The 23,681-nt window shown below is 60.3% G+C and overlaps 1 protein-coding gene across 1 annotated transcript in view; it reads left to right on the top strand.

Moving 5' to 3' along the window:
* The window catches only part of CSPG4 (chondroitin sulfate proteoglycan 4), a 28,020-nt gene extending 5,415 nt beyond the window's left edge, over nt 1-22,605 (top strand). Inside the window, exons 2-10 of the mRNA XM_082488608.1 lie at nt 8,350-8,513; nt 9,628-13,209; nt 13,508-13,987; nt 14,435-14,611; nt 18,114-18,312; nt 18,513-18,647; nt 18,818-18,972; nt 19,574-19,757; nt 20,147-22,605. Of these exons, the coding sequence (XP_082344734.1) occupies nt 8,350-8,513; nt 9,628-13,209; nt 13,508-13,987; nt 14,435-14,611; nt 18,114-18,312; nt 18,513-18,647; nt 18,818-18,972; nt 19,574-19,757; nt 20,147-22,053 (6,983 nt within the window). The 3' untranslated portion in view covers nt 22,054-22,605. The remainder of the gene's footprint in view (nt 1-8,349; nt 8,514-9,627; nt 13,210-13,507; nt 13,988-14,434; nt 14,612-18,113; nt 18,313-18,512; nt 18,648-18,817; nt 18,973-19,573; nt 19,758-20,146) is intronic.
* The last annotated feature ends 1,076 nt before the right edge of the window (nt 22,606-23,681 follow it).

Here is a 23,681-nt window from a genome sequence, read left to right as displayed (position 1 = left end):
TAGAAAGGGGGAAAAAATACTCATTTTCTTTGCAGTTAGAACTGCAAGACGGACAACTTAGTATGTCACCCTCAGATGAGCAAAAAATATCCTCTTTCCCCTTCCATGCTGCAAACACCCCTCCTTGTCCGTGGAGACACTTTCCTCTGCCCCTCACAGCACCCAGCATCGTCGAAAGCCCATCCTGGCCGTGGCCACTTGTAGCCACTTGCGGGGCTGTGGGGGCTGTGGGGGCTGCCCTGCCAGCACAGCTATGGGCAGACCACCCTGAGCTGCACATTTTAAAAGCTGCTCCTGGGTGCCAAAATTAAATTTCCATGCGGAAACTAAAGCCGGCAGGTAGCTCCCGCAAGAGCTTCAGCATCTCCCTCCGCTAGCCGGGCTGTGCGCTCCTCTCGTGTCCGTCCTTCCTCACCTCGCCCCGACTTTGTCCAATAATCCCCCACACACACACGATTTTTGGCACATCAAGAGCCGTTTGACACCAGCGAGGCTGGGAAACATCTGAGCCTGGGCCCTTCTCCAGCGGCAGCCGCCGCTGTTTGTTGAGGATCTCTCCGGTAACGTCCAGCCGTTCCAGGGATGCCTGTGAGCATCCCCTGGATGAGCTCCGCCGCTTTCCCCCCGCCAACTCCCAGAAAGGCTCCTTCCCCCCCAACCGGGGCTGGGGACGGGTTTGGGAACAGGCACCGGCTCTGTCAGGTGGGATTTGGGGATCCGCGGGTGGGACGTGCGCCCTGGCTGCCCCGCTCGCCCATAACCCAGCCTCCAGCCCAGGCTTCCCCCACAGTCCGCCCCGCTCCTCCGGTGCTGGGCTGGGCTGGGATTGTCCCTTCGTATGCCACCGTGTCCCCTCCTGCGAGCCCTTCCCGGAGCCGGGGAAGGGAAAGCTGTGGGAGCGGGGATTGGGATGTGCAGGGTGGAGTTGGAAAACCTGCCAGCGGGCGCGAGAGGGGGAGACGGCTTGGGAAGAAAGAAAAAGAAAGAAAGAAAGAGAAGGGAAAAAAAAAAAATATAGAACAAAACCCGACTTTGGGATGGTTTGGAAACCACGTCCTCTGGGGCTGATACGATATTTCCAGGCCAACTTCTCCTGGCGGCGGGAGCCCCAGTGAGCCTGAGTCACGCTGCAGGGGACGGCACAAAAGCTCCATTGAGCCTCCCGCTTCCCCAAATCCTCCCACTTTCTCCTCCCCACCTCCCCGCCCTGGCTTCGCTTCCCAGGGCAAAAACTCCAACCACCGCTTCCAGCCGGCGCTTATTCCTTAAGTCCCTCCAGAGTCGTTTAACCGCACGTCATTAAAAGGCTCTCCCGCTCACGCCGGGCTTTGGGGGTGCTCGCCCTGGGTTTGCCCCCCCCCCCCAAGAAATTCCTAAAAGCACCGTGGTCTTTGTAAGGGGGACAAGGCCAATGCGCGGCCGGGACCACGGCTCTCTATCGTCCCTTTTGCCTTTCCCTCCGTGGTTCTGCATCTGGCCGAGCAGGAGAGCGCAGGAAATACCATCAAGCTTTAGGGCTGCTTGAATCATCGTAAAACCACGCTGGATAAGCGGAGGGCTGGAGCTCCAGCGCTCCAGCCAAACCTCCCGGACCCCGTTTTATGGCCTCCAGCTACAGCAGCTCCTTCACGCCGCTTCGTAGGGATGGGGAGGGAGGAGGGGGGGGAAGGCCAGCAGGAGCAGGGACACGTGTTGGGCAGGGGGTCGAGGGCTGGCAGGACACGGGGTGACACAGCAAGACCCCCCTCCCAGGCAGTGCAGAATTAGCAGGGGGATGTTTTCCCCTGACCCCCCCTAAGCTGCCAAAAAAAAAGCTCTTTTTTTCGCTTTTTTTTTTTTTTTTTCACCCCCGAAGCTGTCAGGCGGGAGGCAGGGGAGAGCAGCTGGCGGGGGAACGGGGAGAGGAACTGGATTTATAAACACAGGCGGAGGTTTTTCGAAGCGGCGCAGGGCAGCCAGAGGTAGGGGCGGACGATGCCCTTGGGGAGGCAGTGGCCAGCGGGACGGGATGGGGACGTAAACGGAGCACCCCGGCTCTTGTTTCACCCCAAATGAGGGTGGGCGATGGCCACTTCTGTGGCAGTCGGCAGCTCCGATTAAGAGAGTGATGGGCTGTGGCTTTGCTGGCGGTTTCCCGGGGCGCTGCTTTCCAGCAATCTCCGCTGGCCGGCACTCCTGGAAAGCGTCGGTCCCGGCCCCGGGGAGCCCCACTGCGAGGGAGAGCCAGGTGGAGAGTGGGAGGCGAGAACCGGAGCTCTCGTTCCCGTTGCCGGGGATTGAAAAGCACGCACGGCCCTGGCTCGGGGTGTGGGAGCTGCAACGGCGTCTCGGGAGTCACGGATGATAAAACCTGGGAGTGGGGATAAAGAGAAAAAGCCCTCCTCCGCGCCGGGAGATAACACAGCCGGGATGGATCCGTGCCGATGACACCCTGTAAATCTCAGGGGTGAACCCCAAAAGCAGGAGAGAGGAGAGAAGCTTTTCCCGGGGCAAGGGCTGTTTGCTGGGCTGGTTCTGCCCCATCCCAAATGCCTCAGCACATCCTGGAGGCAACTCCAGGCTGCCAGCGCGAAGGGGACCACGGCACGTCCCCGAGGTCCCCACGGGGCTGGGATGCCATCGCTGCATCCCGAGACCAGCTCACGTGTGACCTGTCTCCATCACGCTGGGACCCAGACGGGTGCTCAGCCCTCCCGCTGCACCCAGGTACCCGCTGGGGTCTCTGAGCATCCTTCAAGGCAGCAGCATCCCCCCGAGTCCCGGCACCCCCTCCTCCCAGCAAAGCCCCAGCCAAACCCCAGGGCCGCTCCGCAGCGGCTGTGTTTGCCTTCGCCTGCCTCGCAGGCTGCTCATTTCCTTCCCCGGCCATAAATAAAACCACGCCGTAAAACGAAGGGAATGTGTAACATAATGAAGCCTTTCTCAGAAAGCCCATCGGATCCCTTCCTCCCCCATCCCCTCCACCCCACGCTGGGGATGGGGACGCGGCACAGCCCCGGCACCACCCGGGATGCAGCCGGGGCGCTGGGGGTCCCGCTGGGCATCGCAGATCCAGGCTGAGGATTAGGGAGGCTGAACCCTCGGGCCACCCACGGCGGAGGCAGGAGGGCTGGTCCTGCCCACCCTGCCTGCGCTGGGAGCAGGGATGGGAGCGCACGGCCACGCTGTGGGGGGGACCAGGAGGGGTTCGTAGCATCCCCGGGGCCGGGTGGATGTCCCTGAGCCCCTCCGCTGTTCGCATCCCCCCCAGCCCCTTCGGTGTTTGCACAGCGGGTGGGTGCAGTGCAGCGCGGCTGGCGACGGGTGAGCTCGCTACCTTATAAAGTCATTAAAATAAAATAAAACTAAAAAAAAAAAATAAAAATAAACTCAGAGGGCCTCGAAACAAGCTCCTGACGCTGGAGAGGAGGAATGCACCGGGCTGGCGGTGGGTGGGGTGCCCTGGCGGCACCCCGTGCCGGTGATGGGGGCTCGGCGGCACCGGGCACGCTGCCCACACCGGGGCCGCTTGTTGGCATGGGCCGGCGGGCAGGAAGGAGGGAGGCCGGCGGGCTGGGCAGCGCCGGCGGCCGCACAAGCCCAGGGCTGTTCGGGCAACAAGGAGCCTTCATCCCCGCTTGTTTTTCCACCGTCAGAAAACCGGTGTGGCCGGGGTGGGACGCGACTGCAAAAACAGAGAGCCTTTCAATAGGGGGGGGGGGGGGAACGGGATGCATGTGTGTGCACGGGGCTCTCCTGGCGCCCGCTCCGGTCATTAAAGAGCTGCTTTAATGAATTCCAGTCCCCTCCCTGCAAACACACATGGGCCACCAGCTCTGGCCCCCCACCTGCCCCCCGCCGCCGAATGAAGCCTGAATGAAGCCTTGTTGAGTGGCCAGCCCCTCCTTGGTGCTGTGCCCCCCCCAACCCCGGCTCCGTCCTCCGCTCCTCCCTGCTCGCCCTCAACGTCCCCCCCGCTCTGGGCACAGCGACGGGGGTCCCTGCAGCCCCTCGGAGGACTCGTCTGCGTCCCCCACCCACCGACGCATCTCCAAAATGCATCCAGCCATGCCGCGGGCAGGGCTGGGGATGCTCTAAGCCAGGGTAGGAGCCTGCGGGGGGGGGGAAGGCATCCATCTGTCCATCCATCCATCCATCCATCCATCCATCCATCCGCCAGCTCACATTGCCCCATGTACACCCAGGAGACGCCTCCCCCGCTCCGAAAAAACCTCCCGCTGAGCTTCGCGAGCGCTTTCCCTCGCCTGCGCTGGGACTTGGCTCCTCCAGCCTCCCTCCTACGTGCTGGGGAGGAGGTGGGAGAAGTTTGTGTGCCGAGATGTTAAAACATGGAGGAGAGCCCAAACCGGCCGCGCGGAGCCCCAGAGCTCCCCAGGAACCTGGAGCCCCCCCCGGGGTGGACGAGGGTCCCCCTCCACGCTGCTGCCCAGCACAGGGTTCTGCTCCCCAGGCTGCCGGAGCCGGCTCGTTCGAGGGGTGGGATGCCAAAAAAACTCCCTGAACACCAAAAACCAGCAAACGGAGAGGCCAAACCCGGCGTGTTTTCAAGCGGCGGAGCAGAGGGAGAGGGCCAAGGCGTCGCGGACCCGGCGCGTGGCCGGCGGTTGGGGCGGCTGCCGGGGCAGCGGCGGCTCGCACAGAGCCCTCGCTTGTTCGTCGGCCCCGGGGAGGAACCGAACGCTCCCGGGGCCTCGCTCCCAACCCTTTGCTCAGAGCTTTTGGCTCGTCTCCTTGTTTTTTTCTCAATGCAAAAGAAAAAAAAAAAAAAAAAAAAAAGAAAAAAAATTCATCCAAATGACACTGCAGCCTATAATCTGCTGGCTGCTGGCCGGCTGCTCGGAAACTGTGACGGAGGCCCCTCTCGCCTCGTCAACGCCTTTCCATCGGCCTGGCAAGGCAGGGGCAGCGGTTTCCTGCGGGATACGGCGAGATGGGAACGTTGATTATTTTTAGCAGGAGGGTCAGAGTGCCCATCCCGACCCACAGGGACCTGCTGCTCCCCGTGGTGGGGAAGGATGGGCCACCTCGGGCGTCCCCATGCGGGGATGGAGCTCATCTCAGGGCACGACGTGCCCATGGCGGGATGGCAGCACCTTTAAATCACCTGGGAAAGGTGCTTTTGGGTCAGGGGAGCGCATGCGCATGGGGCGATCCCGGGATGCTCAGCCACAGACGTGGCTGGGTACCCCGGGAGGGATCCCCGCTCTCTCCATCCGTGCCCAAATGGGAGCTGCCATCCGAGCGATCGATCGGGATGGTGCACCCTGTGCCATGGAGGCTCTTTTTGGGCGGGGGGAAAGATCCAGCAAGACATATTTTCTGCCTCTTTTGCAATGTGGCGGGAAAGGAAGAGGGGAGGAGGAGGAGGAGGTGAAAAGCTGCGAGTCCCTCGTGAAAGAGAAATGCCGCGGGTCGGTGTCCGCATCCTGACCGGGCTGCGGTGTCGAGGAGGAGAGCAGCCCTGAAATAAAGCAGGAATCGGGGAAGACAAACAGCAGTAACTCACACTGCGCTGCTGCCGCCGCCGGAGAAAAATCCCAGCGTCTCCTGGAGCCGGGCACGGGTCCCTCCTGCCTCCCCCCCCCAGCAAACAGCACCGCTCCCCCGGGCACCCACGCTTTCACCGACTTTTTATTAGTAGTATTTTATGAGAGAAAGAGAAGAAAAGCCTCTCTGGCAGCTTCGGGAGAGCAGAGGCGGGACAAAACGTGCTGGCTGCGGGAGCTGCTGCCTCTTGTCACACTGGAAAACAGGCTGGCTGTGCCGGAGAGGCTCCTCCAGCCCCAAAAACGTGATCCCCAGCACCCATGGGAGATGCTGCCTGGCCAAGGAGCTGCTGGTGGGTCTGGCTCCGACCAAGCTTTCCCTCCTCGTGACGGCAGCCGTTCGGTACCCATCTGAAGAGCACATTTTGGGGATTAGGGGAAGCCACAAAAGCAAAATGTACCAAACTCCCTGTGGGAGATGGAGGACAGCGGGGGAAACCTCAACGGAGCCAACACGTAACGTGCACGCGATGTCTCCGGGGACCGCCGTCTATTGCACACACATGTGCGCGCCTTTCTGGGAGAAGAAAATTCCCTTTTGTGAGGTGCCGCATCGTTCCTGCTCACCAAATGCCGGGACAAGGTGGTGCCGAGAGCCCCGGGTCACCTACCACCCTTGGCCACCGAGCAAGGCACGCCGGGGCGGGCTGGTTTCGCAAGGACCATCGGCAGGAGGGAGCAGGTCAGGAGAGGACAGAGCCCTTCACGGCCCCCGTGGAAGAACAGCAAAGCTCCTCTGAGTCACCGGCTGGGCCAAAGAGGAGGAGGAAGCCAGAGTGCCCCATGCCAAGGGCAGGCAGGAGGGGCAGGAGATGAGCAGGGTTGAGTAAGGCACGCTGGCGGCCCTGCCCCGGGCTGAGCAAAGGGCTTGATATTCAAGCAAACGCTCAATATTTCCATGTTGCCGTTGCTTCCCTGCCCTCAGTGGGGCGGGTGATGGTCCTTGCAACACTCACGATGTTCTCCCAGACCTCAGGAGAAAGCCAAGGTGCTTCTCTCTACTGCCAGCCACAGGAAAAGATTTTCCGTGGGGTCTGGGCAAGGAGGTCTCTCCATCCCTGAAGGGCTCAGAGGAGCACGCCCTATGCAGGACACTGTAGAGCTCAGCTCAGAAGAAAATGCAAGAGTCCTCCAAATCTACCTATGCCAGGCAAGCACTCTCCAGCACCTCTAACGATGGTTAGAGCCCTCCATGACCGTGGCTGCTCAGGGTTGGGTTTGCACTTCAAAGCATAGAATCGTTGGTTGGAAGGGAACGTTAGGATCATCAAGTCCAACCATCAACCTAACGCTGCCAAAACCACCACTAAACCATGTCCTACTAAACTTGCTGCACCACCCCAAAGCCTGCCTGCCAGAGCAGGGAGGGTCTGCCCCATTCCTGCCCCTTCCCACCCTGGTCAGCCCTATAGAAATTTGGGGAATAGGGGGAAAAAAAAAAGCAGTTGGAAGAGCACGCATGGGAGTTTACACCCAGATCTCACCATGCAGGACGCTAGTTTCATCCCAGCATCCCAACCTCCATCCCTGCCTCCTCCAAAAGGGAGCAGGGGATGGGACATGCCAAAGCCTCATCCTCATTGCCCCACGGCACCTCAGCAAAGTGCTTGTGGGACCACCAAACCCAAGCGTGGGGCCGATGACAAGAAGGGCAGTGGTGAAGCGCGGCAGGCGAGCTCCACACGTACAAACTCGAGCGCAGCCGGCTTTACAGCCCGTGACTACATATGGACTGCAAACGCGCGTGCTCACCCCTCCGACGTATCTTCGCCAAACTTTTACAGCTTACGGGTCTTCCGAGTGTTTATACTTTGCCCTGCAAACGCGGAGTTAACTTTGCCCTGGAGCTAACCAGGATGGGTGGCGGTGCATCGCGGACACGCGCATTTACACGTGCATTGAGCCACCAAATAAAAAAAAAAAAAGTGAAAAAAAAAAAGTATAAGCACTCTAAAATTAAGCCTGGCCGCTCCCTGTGCTTTTAATTCTGCCCTCTCCCGCGTATGCCCTGTGACACAGTCTTTCATTTCATGACCGCATGCCATTGCGCTGAGTCCCCGCGAGGCTGGCGTTGAACCCCTTCCAGCTGCAGCCTCTGGCGCCCAGTTGGAGACCAGGCTTCCGTACGGTCTCGTGGCCACATATGGCTCGCAGGCAGGGGCGTTTGTTCCTCCAGCGCCGACGGAGCAGCCACCCTTCACGGGGAACATCGGCAAAGCTTGGATGATAGGCAGAGCTGCTGGAAAGCGGTGTAGAATAGGGAGAGGAGCTGAGCGCGGCGTTGGCTGACGCGGTGGCATCCCCGGCGCTCCCGCGCAGCATCTCTGTGTTGAGCAGCGACTGGCACCAGCCGGGGTGTCTCGCCAAGTCATGACACGGCCACCACTGGAAGGGATCGTATTCCTCCGAAGGGAGACGGCTGTGGCAGAAGTGGGAAAGATTTAGGGCAACTGTTTGCCCTCCGACGCTCGGGAACTTGGCCCAGCGACAGGAGCTACTGCATCCACCCTGGCCAAGCAAAGAGGGGGAAGGTTCCTCTGGATGCTGCACGGGCAAAGAGAACCGCCACCTCTGCCCCACCGCCCAGCCCCTAGAAACCCTTTCCCATAGGAAAAAATTGGAAAACGGATCCCCCCCCCCCCCCCCCCCGAGAGTCTTTCCAGGCTGCAGCACCCTGTCCCAGGGCAAAGGGGGAAGGACCGATGGATGGGTTTGGGAGGCTCCAGATTCACAGCACCCACACAGATGGGGCTCGTGGGAGGAGGTTTCCTTCCCCTCCTGACTCTCTCCCTTTTCTCCCCAGCTTCTTTCTTCGGGGATGGCTACGTGGAGATGCCGCTGGCGGACGCCTCTCGCACGGTGCGGCTCCGCCTGCAGCTGTACACCAGCCAGGGGAGCGGGCTGCTCTTCCTAGCCGCCGGCCAGCCCGACCACCTCCTGCTCCAGCTGCGAGCCGGCACCCTGCAGGTCAGCAACCCCCCCCAGGCTGGGGTCTATGGGTCAGGGCTTCATCCAGCGCAAGGACGGAGGGGCAACACCTTCCGAGTCCCCTCCTAGGGGACGTTAAGGGTTTAAGGGGAGCACGGACAGAGTTTTGGGGGGGAAATTGGTTAAATACAGAGAAGCGGGTTCCATCTGGGGAAGCTTCTCAACCACTGCCCAGGTGGTGGGGAGCATCGTGGAGACACCCAGACACCGACACTCCATGTACATTGCACGGTCAGACACGGTGCACAGCACCCTTGGGGTGCGAGGGGTTAACGAAGAGAAAGGGTGAGCTGAGAGGGTCCAGAGAAAGGAGAGGTCTCCCCCATCCCACCACAGCCCAAGCCCAGGCGGGGCGTGGGAAGGCAGCAGGACAAGAAGAATAAAATTCCCCCCTCTTGCGGTTATGGTGTTGGCACCCACAGTGAAGGAAAAGAGCGGGGAACATCCGAGGCACGCGTCCCGCCTCTCCTGCAGCCTGGGCTGGGCCACCAACCACATCTAAATGAAAGCAGGAGAGCAAGCAATCAGCTGGCCGGAGGTCTCCCTAATGCAGACGGTGTGTCTCGAGTCCATCAGCGAACCCTCTACTTAGGCAGGCTCCGGGCTGTTGCTTGTGGGGAGCAAAACCTGCTATTTCCCCCCGCCGGTTCCCAGGGCAAGGGCTGGAAGCAGCCCAGGCTGCAGGGATGGAGGACAGCGGGCAGGATGGAGCAGGGAAAGAGGAGCCAGCATCTGGCAGGGTTCCTCCGTGGGGGGAAGAGGAAAAACCCAGCGGAGGGGCAGTGGGACTGGGAGATGGAGGACCTCGGGGAAAGAGCCCCGAGAGCGGGGTTTGCTGAGAAAGAGTGAAAAAGGAGATGAATTCGGAGAGCAGGACAGAGAAGGCTTGCCCACAGGGGGATCTGGCTGGGGAAGGAGGAACAGGCAGAGGAGGAAGGGGACAGGACAAAAAGTAGTGACCAGAGGGACCAAAACACTTGTGAGCTCCCAGGAACAGCCCACGCTTCAGTAGGTGCTTCTGGTAGGTGGAGAGGTGTCTCCTCTGCTGCAGATAACACCTTGAGCTGAGCACTTTCCATGTCCTTCCCTGCAGGCCAGGCTGCAGCTGGGCTCGGAGGAGGTGACGCTGCAGTCCCCAGCAGAGCTGCAGCTCAATAACCTGGTAGTGCATGATGTGGAGCTGCTGGTGGAAGACGGCAGGATGACGCTCACCATCGACAGCCTCTTCAACAGCTCTGTGGACATCGCAGGACCCATACGGGAGCTGGACATCCAATACGGCCTCTACGCCGGTGGGACAGGCAGCCTTGACCTGCCGTACCTTGCCAAGGCCAGCTCACCGTTCAGAGGTTGTCTCCATTTAGTGACATTCAACGGCCTGGATGTCCTCTCCCCACTGTCCTCTGATGGCAGCTCCAAGATCTTCCACCGGGTCCAGGAAGGGTGCAGCACACAGTTCTCTGCAGAGCCCGAGGAGCCCTTTGGGTTCCTGGGGCCACACTCCTACATTGCTTTTCCCACGTGGGATGCGAGGGAGGAAGCGACCATCGAATTTGTGATAACAACAAGCATCACCCAGGCACCCCTCATCTACCACGCAGGGCTGGAGAATGACTTCTTCTACCTGGAGATCTCCAACGGGCGCCTGAGGGGGTTTGTCGAGAAGGGGAACGGCATCATCGTCTTGCACAACAACATCTTCATCAGCGATGAGCAGCAGCACTATGTCAAAGTCTACACGGACATCCACAAGTTTGAGATCCTGATTGATTACTACGCCTCATCCACGTCCAACCGGGGCATCAACAACTACCTGGACCTTCAGGGAAACCTCTTCATCGGAGGTATGAACGAAAAAGCTTTGCAAAGGCTGAGGGAGCACCATCTTGCTTTCACGTCCGTGTGGACCATGACCAACAACTCATTTGTTGGCTGCTTGGAGGACTTGCGGATAAACCTGCAGAGGAGGAGTCTGCAAGATGCCGTGATCACGAAGGACATCACATCAGGCTGTGGAAAGCAAGACCACTACTGGGACTATGAAGAGGCATACGAGCAGGATGAGGCACCCACCTCCCCACCTCCAGATGTCTGGCCGGGAGCACAGGGTCTGGTGGTGGAAGCGTGCCAGCCGGACAACAGCTTCCCACCTGCCTTCGCCAACATCAGCAGGCTGCTGCATGTCAGCCCCCTCATCGTCTCTGAAGGGGGCATGACCTATCTGGAGTGGAAACATGCCCAGCCAACAGTAGACTTGAGCCTTGCAAACATCCGGCAGTCCCAAATCCTCTTCAGCGTCACCAATGACCCTAGGCACGGCCAGCTGGAGCTGGACATTCCTGGGTCCAGGAGCAGAAGGAAGTTCACCTTGTTGGACATTGTGAATAGGAAAGTCAGATACGTCCACGATGGCTCCGAGGGGCCCATGGACCAGCTGATGCTGGAGGTGACAGTGACTGCTCAGCAAGGGGTCCCAGAGTGCTTGCGGCAGGGGCAGATGTACCTGCTGCCCATCATGATCAACCCCATCAACGATCCCCCACAGGTGATCTTTCCCCATGGGAACCACATGACAATCCTGAAGCACACACGAAAACACCTGACCACAGACATCCTGCAGGTCCTAGATGATGACACATCCTGTGATGACCTCGAATTCCAGCTGCACGGTGGCCAGCAGATGGAGGAGGGTTATGTGGAGTATGACTTCCATCCTGGAGTGCCCATCGAAGAGTTCTCCTGCAGGGACCTGGAAGCAGGCAACATAGTCTATGTGCACCAGAGTGGGACAAACTCACAGCTCACCTTGCAGGTGAGCGATGGCACAATCCCAAGCCCCATTGCCACCCTGAGGATCCTCGCCGTTGACCCTGACATCCGCCTGCGCAACAACACCGGCCTGTCCATCTCCCAAGGAGGGGCTGCACGCATTACCACTGCCAACCTGTCAGTGGAGACAAACGCTGGGGAACAACAGGTCGCCATCCTGTATGTCCTCACAGAGCCCCTAAGGTACGGTGAGGTCCAGAAGCAAGGGAGTGTGGGAGGGGATTGGAAAAAAGTCGAGTCCTTCCACCAACAAGACCTGGAGCAAGGACGCATCCAATATTTCAGCACAGACTCAGAGCACCGGCTGGAAGATGTTGTGGAGAAGCTGAGATTCGAAGTCCAGGTGGGACAGAAGGTCTTGCAAAACAACACCTTTCTCATAAGGATTGAAAGAGCCACCATTAAGATGAGGACCATGGTCCCCCTCCAGATGAAGAACAAGCGGCACAGAAATATCACCAGTAAGGAGCTGGAGGCAATGTTGGAAGATCCAAACTCTGCCCCACTCCCCTTCCACTACATGATAATCCAGGCTCCCAAAAAGGGAAACCTGGAGCTGCTCGGCAACAGGTTGACTGAAGGCTTTGGATTTACCCAAGATGACCTGCAAAGAAACCACCTGAGCTACAGCGCGACCATCAGGAACTCTCAACAAGCTGAGGACACCTTCCAGTTTCGCGTGCGCGCTGGCGAGCGGCACTCTCCCGTCTATACCTACACAATCAGCATTGGCGGGGACCCTGATGCACCAGCACTGACCAATGTCCTCCTGACTGTGCCAGAAGGAGGGCAAGCCGTCATCTCCAAGGACCACTTGTTTGTACAGAGCATGAACAGCATGGACTACCTCTACGAAGTGATTGAGGGGCCAGCACATGGGAGGCTGGCCTGGGCTGCCTCCCATGGCTGGGCCTCCAGAGAGGAGATCACAGAGTTCACCAACGATGACATACTCCACCGCCGGCTGCTGTATCAGCACGATGACTCCGAGACACTGGAAGACGACATCCCCTTCGTAGCGATCAGGCAGGGCGAGGGCAGTGCTGAGCCCGATGTAGAGGAGGTGAGAGGTGTTTTCAGGGTCTCCATCCAACCCATCAATGACCACCCCCCAGTCCAGGTGGTGAACAAGGTCTTCAATGTGGTGCGCAATGGGCAGCACCTGCTGACGACAGATGACATTGCCTTCACTGACAAGGACTCTGGCTTCTCCGACACACAGCTGGTGCTGGTAAGGAAGGACATTTTGTTTGGCAGCATCTTCTCTGTCGATGACAGAAGCCACCAGGTCTATCGGTTCACACAGGATGACTTGAGGAAGAAGAAGATCCTCTTTGTCCATTCAGGGGCTGACCGAGGCTGGATCCAGCTACAGGTGTCAGATGGCCTCCACCAAACCACAGCCCTCCTGGAAGTACAGGCGTCGGACCCCTACATCAAAATAGTCAACAACACTGGACTAGTCATCCACCAAGGCAGCCGAGGGACCATTGACTCCTCTGTCCTCAGCCTGGAGACCAACATGGACATCAGGTCAGATGAAGAGATACGGTTCCTGATAACGACTCCCCCAAGGTGGGGGACCGTGCTGATAGGGGAGCAGCCAGTCATGGCCTTCTCCCAGAGGGACCTACTAGCAGGAGAGATCTCCTACCGCCACAACGGGAGCAGGAACAGCCGGGATGAGCTCCAGTTCACTGTAGAAGCAAAGGAGGTGGCAGTGGAGGACACGCTGGCCATCAGCGTGTTCTTGGACACCCATCCCAGCCCCCTGAGCATAGTCAACCACAAGGACATCCACGTCTTCCAAGGGGAAGCAGTTGGGATCAAGGAGGAGTACTTACTGGTGAGTATCCCCTTCTCTAGTCATTCCCTACACCTGCATCACTTCCCCAGCCCCCAAACCAGGCCAGCTACCAGTGGGACTCCATTTTACTCCCACCTGCCCAGAGCAAAGGACTGGTGCCCGTATCAGGCTTTGCCCAGGGACAGAAGGGGGTTCAGGCATGGCCTCAGCAACAAGGTGACCCTTACAGCTCATCCACAGCAAAGTCTTGTGGGATTGCACAGAAGCGGGCTGGGGGGCAGCCCAACCTCGCAGGCACCAGCCCCCAACTCATGACTTGTCTCCCCCACACTCCCAGGTGGCCCATGAAGAGATCCCCCCCCAGGACATAGTCTACCTGGTGAGAAGCCCCCCGGCGTCCGGCTTCCTGGCGATGCTTCAGCACGGCCGAGACTCAAACGAGCAGCCCAGCCTGGACCCCATCCAGTCTTTCACCCAGGAGGACATCAACAACGGCAGAGTCCTCTACCTCCACTCCAAGCCAGAGGAGGAGCGTGACCGGTTTGTCGTGGACATCACAGCCAGCGGTGCAGACCCGCTGGAGAGGGTGGTGGTCAGCCTGACCGTGCTCCCCATCGCCGTTCCCCTGGATGTTCGCAACACCACGGTGCTGGGAGGTGGCTCTGTCACCCTCTCCACGGGCATTCTCAACATCCCCAACTCCCACTACACGGCTCTTGGCGTGGAGTTCAAGGTTCTTGAGCCCCCCCGGTTTGGCACCCTCCTGAACAGCGAGCGGCCCGAGGATGGCAGGCTGCACAGCTTCACCTGGAACGAGGTAGAACAGCCAATGTTGCCCGCTTGCCCACCACGCTGGGAGTTTGGAAGAACCCGGGGTTGTCTCCAGCCCCCAGCGGCACTGGGAGACTGGGGAAGGCTGTGGTGAGGGCTCTCTGCATCAGAGAGCTCTGTCCTTGGGATGGAGGGGCTCGGGATGGTGGGCTTGCCCTGCAGACAAGGTGTGCATCAACACCCAAGGTGTGCTTACATGGCTTTGGGGGCATATGGGGTGGGGACACAGGTAGAGGACCCACGCTGGGCTCCGGGTCTGCTTCCCACGCACATCCTGCTCCCTGTCTGTGAGCCGGATCCATCCCACAGGGATGCTCCGAAGCAAGTGACAGGCACCCACCTCCCTCCCTCCCTCCCCCCAGGCTGGTCCCCTCCCCAGTGGGGCTGGTGGCCTGTGTCCTCCCAGGAGGGTCACCCAGCCCCTGCCCCACAGGTGGAGAACCAGCAGATCCAGTACAGGCAGGACGGACCGCGGGCCCAGGCCGACAGCTTCACCCTCCTGGCCAACGCCTCCGAGATGGACCGGCAGAGCCAACCCAGGACCCTCTTCATCACCATCCTGCCCCACAGCTCCAAGGGGCCGCGGCTGAGGGTCAACGCCGGGCTGCAGGTAAGGGTGGGATGCCACGGGGATGGGCAACAGGCCCTGGGTGCTCAGCACTAGGATACCCGTGGGGGTGTCCAGCCCAGCGTGGGGACCCCACGGGGACCCCCTCCCAGCCTGGTCACGCACCTCCGGGAATCCGGGCACGGCAGAGCCGGGGTGCAGACCAGAGGCAGGCGATGGGCTCCGGGGAAGGGAGGCGGTTTCCCGGCGGGACGAGGCTTTGCAGGAGGCGGAGACCGGGCTGTCCCGTCCCCCCCAGTCTCCATCCTCCACCCCATCCGTCCCCGCCGCCGATGCCGAAACCGTCCGCAAGATGGGAGCATCGCCCCGCAGCAGCGCCCGGTCCCTCCCGCATGATGAGCGCTCGGCGGAGCCGGGCTGCCACGGCGGCAGGCAGCTGCCTGCAGGCAGGCAGAGGGGCAGGGGCTCCTCACCTGCCTTTTTCTGAGGATGGGCAGCCTCCTCGCCCCTTCCCCAGGCGCTGGAATAATCCCTGGGAGCACGAAAGAGCAGCTTGCCCGAGTTTCATCAGCACTGATTGGAAAGACCTAATTATTTAGGCAGCCTTCCGCGCCCCTCCTTGGGCCCATCTCAGTAAAGCCAGAAGTGTCACCTGCTGCCAGACATCCCACCTTCTGTTTCAGGCACATCCCTGCCCCGTTCAGGATCTCTAATGCAAAACTGCAGCAAAAAGATTATTAGAAAACATGCAGGAGTGCCAACCCAGCAGGATCGTTCCCCCCCCCCCCACACCCCCGGGCTATCCTCACGCATCCCAGGATTTCTCAGGCTGGCAGCAGGCAAAGCAGCTCCTTCCATCAGGACTATCATGCCAGGGGCATCACAGTGGCTTTGGGAAGGTGTTTGGGAGCCAGGGCTCTGGAAGAAATGCCCAAAAGGAAGAGTATGAGCTGGTCACCACCTGGAGGCGAGGAGAAGGGCCAGGGCTGCCAGCAAAATTTCGGGCGGGGCGGGGGCACCCCCATCACACAGCCAGCTCTGGCTCCATCCCTGCCCACACTGCTCTTGGTTACACCCCCAGCCCAGAAAGCTCAGCTCCCTCCCAGCAAATCCCTTTTATATAGTGCATTAAGTGGTGCCTCCATGATCTGCCCCAGCTGTGCCGAAATCCTGCGTTCCCAACACAGAAAGCTTAACCCTTCGGCTGCTGGGCTCAGGGCAGCCCCTCGGCCCCACTCCAGAGGCACAAAAGCTCCTCTCTGCTCGCTGAGGACCACCGCATCCCGAAAGGGCATCTCCGGGCTGGCCCCGGCAGGGGGGTCCCGAGGCGGGGGGAGCGGGCAGGGCAGGCAGCTCTGTCCCCAACGCCACACATCATCCCCGCTGCGCAGGGCAGAGGCGCAGAGCCAGCCCTGGGCAAGAAGAGGAGGAGGCGGCTCCCTCCCTGCCTTATTTTTAACCAGTCCGTTAGCCCAGGGGCCGCAAGGCAACTTAGCACGTCCTTCCCTCCCAGCCACCATGCTAAAAAAAAAGGGGGAAAAAGAAAGCAAAAATAAACTCCGAGGCAGCGGTCCATCCGCCTTTCCATTGGGATCCCCGTCTGGCCCCGGGAGGGGTAACCGCAGCCGCAGGAGGGGCTCCGGAGCTGGGAAAAGCTCCCTGCTCGGAGCAGGAGCAATGCTAAAGCAACCCAGGGCCGAGGAGGAGCCCGGCCCTGCTGTGTTTGTGCTCTGGCGAGAGATGACTTCAGCGTTTAAAGGTCAGGCCGGGTCCAGGAGAGCGATTGCACAAAGGCTTCCTCTGCTGCCTGCCAGCGCCAGGGGTGCAGAGTCCACGCAAGGGGTTGGGAAGGACAGGGGCAGGGTTCAGACCCCAAAGTGGACTCCCCATCCCCCCCCCCTCCCCCCCTGAAAAGGACCAAAGCAGCTTTTTGGGTTGCATGAGGAGGAAGGCTGGCTGGCTGCCACCGAGAAAGGCTTCCACTGCTGCACCAAAACACAGCCGGCCACGCTGCCGGCGCTGTTCCGCTGCCGCCCCGCGCGCTCTCCCGGAGCGCGGAGGCGACACGGAGGCTGAGCAAACATAATAAGCCGAGTAAGCGAGAGCAGGAGCCAGGCGGAAGGCTTTAATAATGCAGAGAGGACGGGCAGCACGGCGAAGCAGGTCAACGCCGGCGGCACGGGCTCTCGGCGGTGAGCAAAGCCGCTCCAGCCGTTGCCTGTGCCGATCAGTCCCCGATGGCCAGCGATGCCCCAGGGCTGCTGGTCCCCCTCTGCCCGCAAACCCCTCTCCAGGCTTTGACCAGGGGGAGATTTCCTTGGCACCGAGCCCCGGGTGTGATTGCAATGTCACCGGGCGCCCAAGTGACCCAGCCCAAAAACTTCGGTGCACCTACACGGTGGAGCAAGCAGATCCTTCTGCGAGGGCTTCCGCTCCCGCGCAGCACTTCCCCCATCCCGTCTCTCCAAAGCTGTGTTTTCCAGCCTGCCTCCCGCCATCCCACGGGGACTGCCGAGGGATTTAAATTTCACTGTCGGCACCCACACCCACTCAAGAAATGTTTCGGGTTAGGCCAGCTGAAAAGAGCAGAAAAGAGCTCGTCTTAACCCAGCTGAGCAGCTCCTCCAGCGCCCGGGTGTCGTGTCGTGGGTCCTGCCCCTCCGCCCTGCGGGAAGGCTCGGGTCCACACGCCCCGTGATTTCGGGGCATCCTGAGGGCGAAAGGCAGCTGTTTTGGGTGCACGGGCAGAACCCGTCTGGCAGCGCGGGGTTCATCCCCACCGCCTGCCGAGACCGAGATAGGGCACAGGGTGAGGAGCAGGGAAAATTGTTGCCTCCAGCCCAGGGGAGGGGAGACGGCAGGGCTTTGGGGTGGCAGCGTCCCCAGGGATGGGTGGGCACCGCTGGATGGGGAAGGGGGGGAGCAGCCCTGGGAAGCTGTGGGGTGACCCTGAGCTGGGCCGCATACTCATCATTCCTGGAGGGTTTGCTGGGGCGGCTGGTGGCCTTGCGAGGGGGCGGTGGGACGGGTGCTTTGCCGGGATCATGAGCTAGGAGAACCACCCAGCCGGGGAGAGACGGGGCTGCGGTCATCACGGAGCTCAGGGAGCTAGTTCAGGGCTCGGGGATCCCACAAAAAGCCCTTTTTCTGCAGAGCAATGGGGAGAGACACGCGGAAGACGCAGCCTCTGCCCCAGCCCTGTGCCAGCACAGTGCCTTCTTCCATTTCCAGTGCTTGGGGAAACTGAGGCACGGAAGGGCGAGCCCTCGACTCTGTCCCGCACACCTCATGCAGCTGCATGGACCCGGCGGCACGGCACGTGCCGGCAAACACGGCAGCGGTGCAGGGTGACGCGGGGCTGGGAAGAGGCCAGATGATGGAGGCATCACCCAGCATGCAGACAAGGCTCCCTTGTTGGGCTGGGACGTGACCGGGCACCCAGCGATGCCGTCTGAGCAGGGATGGGGTCCGGAGCAGACCGGGGAGGAGGGGAGAGGTGCTGGGGGGCATCCCAGGGGGATTACAGCCTCTCCCTCTCCCCCAGCTGCGGGAAGGCACCACGGCTGCCATTGGCCCCCACATCCTGAGCGCCGAGGACGAGGACTCCCCGGCAGAGGAGGTGACCTACTCCATCCAGCCCCCGGCTAACGGGAAGGTTGTGCTGCGGTCGGCACCCGGCGCTGAGGTCCGGCGGTTCACCCAGGCCCAGATAAACGACGGCCTCATCCTCTTCGCGCACCAAGGTAGGGCAGGGCTGAGGTGCCCGGGTCCCCCCCGGCGTCACCCCTGGCCGGAGGGAGGGGACACCGCCGGAGGGGAGCGCCGTGCCACCGAGGCGGGCGCTAGTCCCCATCACACAGCACCTTGGTCCAAACCATGCCAGGTTAACGGGGGTTGCAGCCCCTCTACCCCCCATAAAAACCCGGCTCTGTGCTTTCCGCAGGGTCCCTGGACGGAGGCTTCGCCTTCGACCTGTGGGATGGTGAGAACCTGTCTCCTGGGCACTTCTTCCTCGTCAGGGCCCAGAGAGAGCCCCTCATCAGCCTGGCCAAGAAGCAGAGTCTCACCGTCTGCCCAGGTGGGTACAGGCACGTTCCTCGTCCTCCCCAGTTTGACGGCAAATGGGGCCCTCGGACCCTTCCTCCACCCCCTGCTTGAGCCCAGTTGCTGCCAAGAGATGCCCATGGCAGAAGCTGCAGGCAGGTGGCGAGGCCGTAGCTCGAAGTCCATACTCGGCATGTTTTCCAGGTGCCCTCCAGCCCATCACCAGCCAGAACCTGCAGGCAGTGAGCAACAGCCCCGCCGGCTCCACCGCTCTCTACTACAGCATCGAGCAAGCCCCACGCCTGGGCAGGCTGAGCACCTCCCAGGGGGAAGAGATCCGGAACTTCACCCAAGCCCAGGTGAGATATCACCCCCTCTGGCCCTCCGTGACCCCCTGTTGCATCCCAGGGGTCCCAGCCTGACCCCACTGCCGGAGGGACCTCATCCCTGGCAGGAGGCAGAGCAAGGCTGCAGCCCCGCTGTGACTGCCCCAGCCCTGCCAAGGGCTGCTAAGAGGGATTTCAAGCTGCCACCCCAACACGGGCTTTGCCACAGCCACCAGCCTTGGATTTAGTGCTGGGTGGGGGGGCTCAAGGCGTTATAATCCCCTTTTTTTTGGCTACCTCCCTGCTGCAGACCCAGCCATCCTGGCTGCTGCCTAAGGCAAGAGCCAAGCGCGATGCTTTCACCCCAGCTCCAGAGCAGATCCTTGCTCCCACGCTTCTTCTACACGGTTGAGCTTCTACAGAGCATGGAAGAGGGCTTGTTTCTAGCCCTCCCTCAGAAGCACATACACATTGGCTCTAGCACAGCATCACTAGGGTTCCCCCTGCTGCTACACCACCCATCCCACCAGAAATGAGACAGATGAACCCATCAACCACTCTGGGTATTTATTTTGCCATTTAGCAGAACTCATTGAGGTTGGTTGGGTTTTTTTTTATTATTATTTATTTTTAGGTGGACGGTGGGTTGATTTTCTACAAGCACGAGATGCCAGAGAAGCCCTTCTGGCTCACCCAAGATGCGATCCGCTTCCGCGTGGTCGCTCCCACAACCATCTCCGATTCCTTCATCCTCCTCGTGCTGATCTCCTTCGAGGCCAGGTGTCCCCAGCGCTCAACTCAGCTGTGGAGAAACACAGGTAAAGGAAGGGAGAAGCAAGGGACAAACAAGTCCTCCTGAACTTTGCACAATCCCCTCTCATTCAAAGAGGTTTGTGCAAACTTCAGGAGGGCTTATTTATCTGAAGAAGACACCACCGTGCAGTTTCCCGTGTCCATCCAAGCACAAGCTTTGATATTATGGCAGGCAACATCTAAAATTGCATCCATCCTTTTGCTGGCTCTCCACATAGTTCCTTCCTCCATCATCTTACCAAACTAAGAAGTCCCAGTTCATTCTCATCCCTCTTCATTTCTTTGCAACCCTCCTTTTTCTGCTATAACTTGCTCTCACCTCGGTTTGTTCCCCTCTCCAGCAGACCCTGGCTCTTCCCAGAGATGAACTTTTGGCTTTTCCCTTTTCTCCTAGGTCTCCAGCTTGCAAGGGCTCAGAGGGCTGAGATCGACACCTCGGTGCTGGATGCCTCCAACCTTCTAAGCCAAATCCAAATCCCCGAGAGGGCCGCACATGATGTCGTCTTCCTGGTGACGGGGCTGCCAGCTCATGGGCAGCTCTTGGTGGCTGGTCTGCCCCTGGAGCGGTCACGGCCATTCTTCCTGCAGTCAGACCTGGCCACAGGACGACTGGCGTATGCCCACGGTGGAGACGGCATCTCTGAAGACCATTTCAGATTTAAGGCTTGGCTCCGGCCCCGGGCGCAGCAGTCCATCCGTCCTCCACAGGAAGGGGTGGTCATCTCGGAAGCTTTCAATATAACAGTGACCAGCAGCAGTAGCAAGCCACTGCAGGTGGTGAAGCGGCAAGAAGTGCTGCAGGTCGCACCAGGCTCCATGGTGACCTTGTCCCAGGAATACCTGGATGTGGAGGACCCATCAGGTTCCCCAGAGGAGATGGTGTACAGCGTCCTCCAGAGACCCCTCGCTGGCCACCTGGCCAACGCACACAACCCACAGGAGCCCATCAACCGCTTCACCCAAGCGGATATCAACGCAGGCCACGTGGTGTTTGTTGCCAGCGGGAGACGTGCCCCAGGGTCCCTAGCCCTGAGCCTCTCCGACAGCCACCACCCACCCACCTTGACCTCGCTGGAGATAGAGGTGCTGCCTGCAGTGAGCACCGCTGCCAGCCCGGTGCCACTGGAAGTGCCCCAAGACCTGAACAGGGCCTTGGTGTCCCACCAGCACCTCCTGGGAGCCGCACAGCTGGGGGCAGGCAATACCCTGTACAGGCTCACCAGGGACCCAAGGTTTGGCCAAGTGCAGGTCAACCAAAAGCCAGTACGGGGCTTCTCACAGAAGCAGCTGGACCGCGGGGAGGTGACCTTCACCTTCACCAACCTCACCTCTCCCGAGGACAACTTCCAGTTCCTCGCCATGTCACGGGCGGTGAACAGGACTGGGGTGGTGACCGTGACCGTCCGTGCCTTGGTGAAAGCTCGGCCAGGCAGCGTGTGGCCCAGGGGCACCACGGCCCTCCTGGACACCGGCGTTCTTGATGCCAGCAAGCTGGCCAACCGCACCAAGAGCATCCCAGTCTTCAAGATCCGCAGGGCACCGCACGGCAGCCGTCTCGTGAGGGTCTCCAGGGACCCAGGACAACCCTCCACTCCGATTGAAACCTTCAACCAGAGCGAGCTGGAGCAAGGGCTGGTCGGGCTGGAGGTGCTGGATGCTGGGGAGACCGACCAACCCTTGCAGAGTGACAGCTTTGTCTTTGAGCTGGTGGCCGATGGTGTGCCACCAGCACTGGCATCCCTGGGGTACAGCATTGAGCCCTACAATGCTTCAAAAGCCTACAGCGTCACCCTGCTCACGCCCCCCCTGGCACCCTCACCTCCAGTGCCCCAGCCCCAGGGCACGGCACGGAGCAGCCCCAACGCCAGCGAGCTGGGCATGCCCCCCACCGCCTGGCCAGGCCCCGGTGCCACCACCAGCCCCGTGGAGGGGGGCACCTTCCTCAGCTTCATCGAGGCCAACATGTTCAGCATCATCATCCCCATCTGCCTCATCTTCCTCCTGCTGGCTCTCATCCTGCCCCTGCTCTTCTACCTGCACAAGCGCAACAAGACAGGGAAGCACCACGTCCAGGGCACCCCGTCCTCCAAGGCCAAGAACGGGGCCGTGCCAGACCAGGAGACCTTCCGGAGGACGGATCCCAGCCAAGGCATCCCCCTAACGACTGTCAATGCCCTGGAGGGCAAGGGCACGGGTCCCCCACCTCAGGGCACGGGTCCTGGGGCACCACCAGACCCCGAGCTCCTCCAGTACTGCCGGACTTCCAACCCCCCCTTGAAAAATAACCAGTATTGGGTGTGAAGGTCTCAGGTGTGGGGGCACGCGACCACTTGGGGGTCCGGACCCTGCCGGAGCACCACCAGCCACCTCCTCCCGGCTCTCCTCCTCCCTGGGAGCTGGCATCCCACGGATGCAGGAGGAGCCTGGGGATACAGGGGCTGCCGGCGCGGCCCCCATGGGAGCCCCAAATCTCCAGGTGGCTTTGGACAGGGAAGGGGACGCTGCATAGGCAAGTGGGGGCAGGTGAAATGCTGGAGCATCCCTGGGGAACACTGACTTCGAGTGCTCGTTTGGACCACCCAACAGTGGCCACAGTGCTGGAGGGGGACCCGATGGCTCGGTGGGGACCAGTGCCATCGGTGGGTCCTCTGTGGGCAGCACCGACCACCACGGGGTGGGGTGGGGGGGGGTTAATGTTTGCCACAGCTCTCGGCACGCACGCACGAGGAACGGCTTGGGCTGAGTCAGGCTGGGGGATGAAGTTGCCCAAATTCCCCAGGGCTAGGCGGGCTGAGACGCTGGAGCGGAGGCTTGGAAAAAAAAAAAAAAAAAAAAAAAAACAAAACCAAAAACAACCAATAACGAAAAAAAAAAACCACACACACTCTCTGTGATGCCAGGGGAATTTAAGGAGTCCCCACCCACTTGGAAAGGGGAAAAAAAAAAAAACAAAAAAAAACAAAAAAAAACCCCAAACCCACAAAACCCGCCAAAACCCGCCTCGCTCTTTCTCTGCGTGTTTGCTGCGTGTTTCATAAAGCAGATCGCACCGAGCCCTTGGGGAGGGAAGGGATGGGGGGGGTTGAAGGGGGGGGTTGCACAACAGGTAGGATGCCCTCGGCGGGGAGGGACGGCCGGGGCTCACCTGGGCAGCCTGAAACCGGAGAGGAGAGCGGAGAACGGGAGCCAGGCGCGGTTTTTCCACTGTATACTCCAGTACGGCAGAAGTAAAACAGAATAAAGTGCCTTTTCACGGGTTTTCTAAGCCATCTCCCTCGTGTCGCTGCTCCTTGCCAGGCCCGTTTTAAGCCCAGCAAGCCGCCGAGCGGCATTTAGAGGCGACGGACCGAAATCTGGGCTCTTGCTCAAGTTTTCCCCGGCATGGAGTCCTAAAAACTTAAAGAGAAATTATCGGAAGACGAGCAGAGGAAAAACTGAGCGCTGAGCTCAGGATGGGACCCAACAATAATACCCCGCGTCGCTACGGCTGGGAAACTCATCACAGGTCACATCCCGCTCTCGCAACCCCCGCGGGAAGCTGGAGTGAGCCCCCCAGGGACCATAGGTAAAAATAAATAAATAAATAAATACATCCATCCCACCACCCCCCTCCCCAAACCAGCACCCGGGGGGCCGCCTCGCTCCAAGGCCGCGGCAGAGCCGGGATGTTTGCTTGGACCGCGCCGGCGGTTTTCCCAGCGGCGTTTGCGGTGCCAAATGTTTGCCGAGCGGTAAGTCACACCTCGCTCCGCTCCAGCTGGCGGGTGCCGGCACGTCCCGCCGGGCACCCACAGCCATCGCGCCCCGTTCAGAGGTGGGGGGAAAACAAAACAAAACACACAAACAAACAAAATAATAATAATAAAAAAATAATAATGTTCCCTTCTGCTCAGAAGAAAATCACATCCTCTGTAAAATGGGGACAGTGC

This window comes from Vanellus vanellus, assembly GCF_965231255.1.
Source record: "Vanellus vanellus genome assembly, chromosome: 11".
Taxonomy (NCBI): domain Eukaryota; kingdom Metazoa; phylum Chordata; class Aves; order Charadriiformes; family Charadriidae; genus Vanellus; species Vanellus vanellus.
Note: the sequence above shows the minus strand (reverse complement) of the source record. Positions and strands in the feature narration are given on the sequence as shown.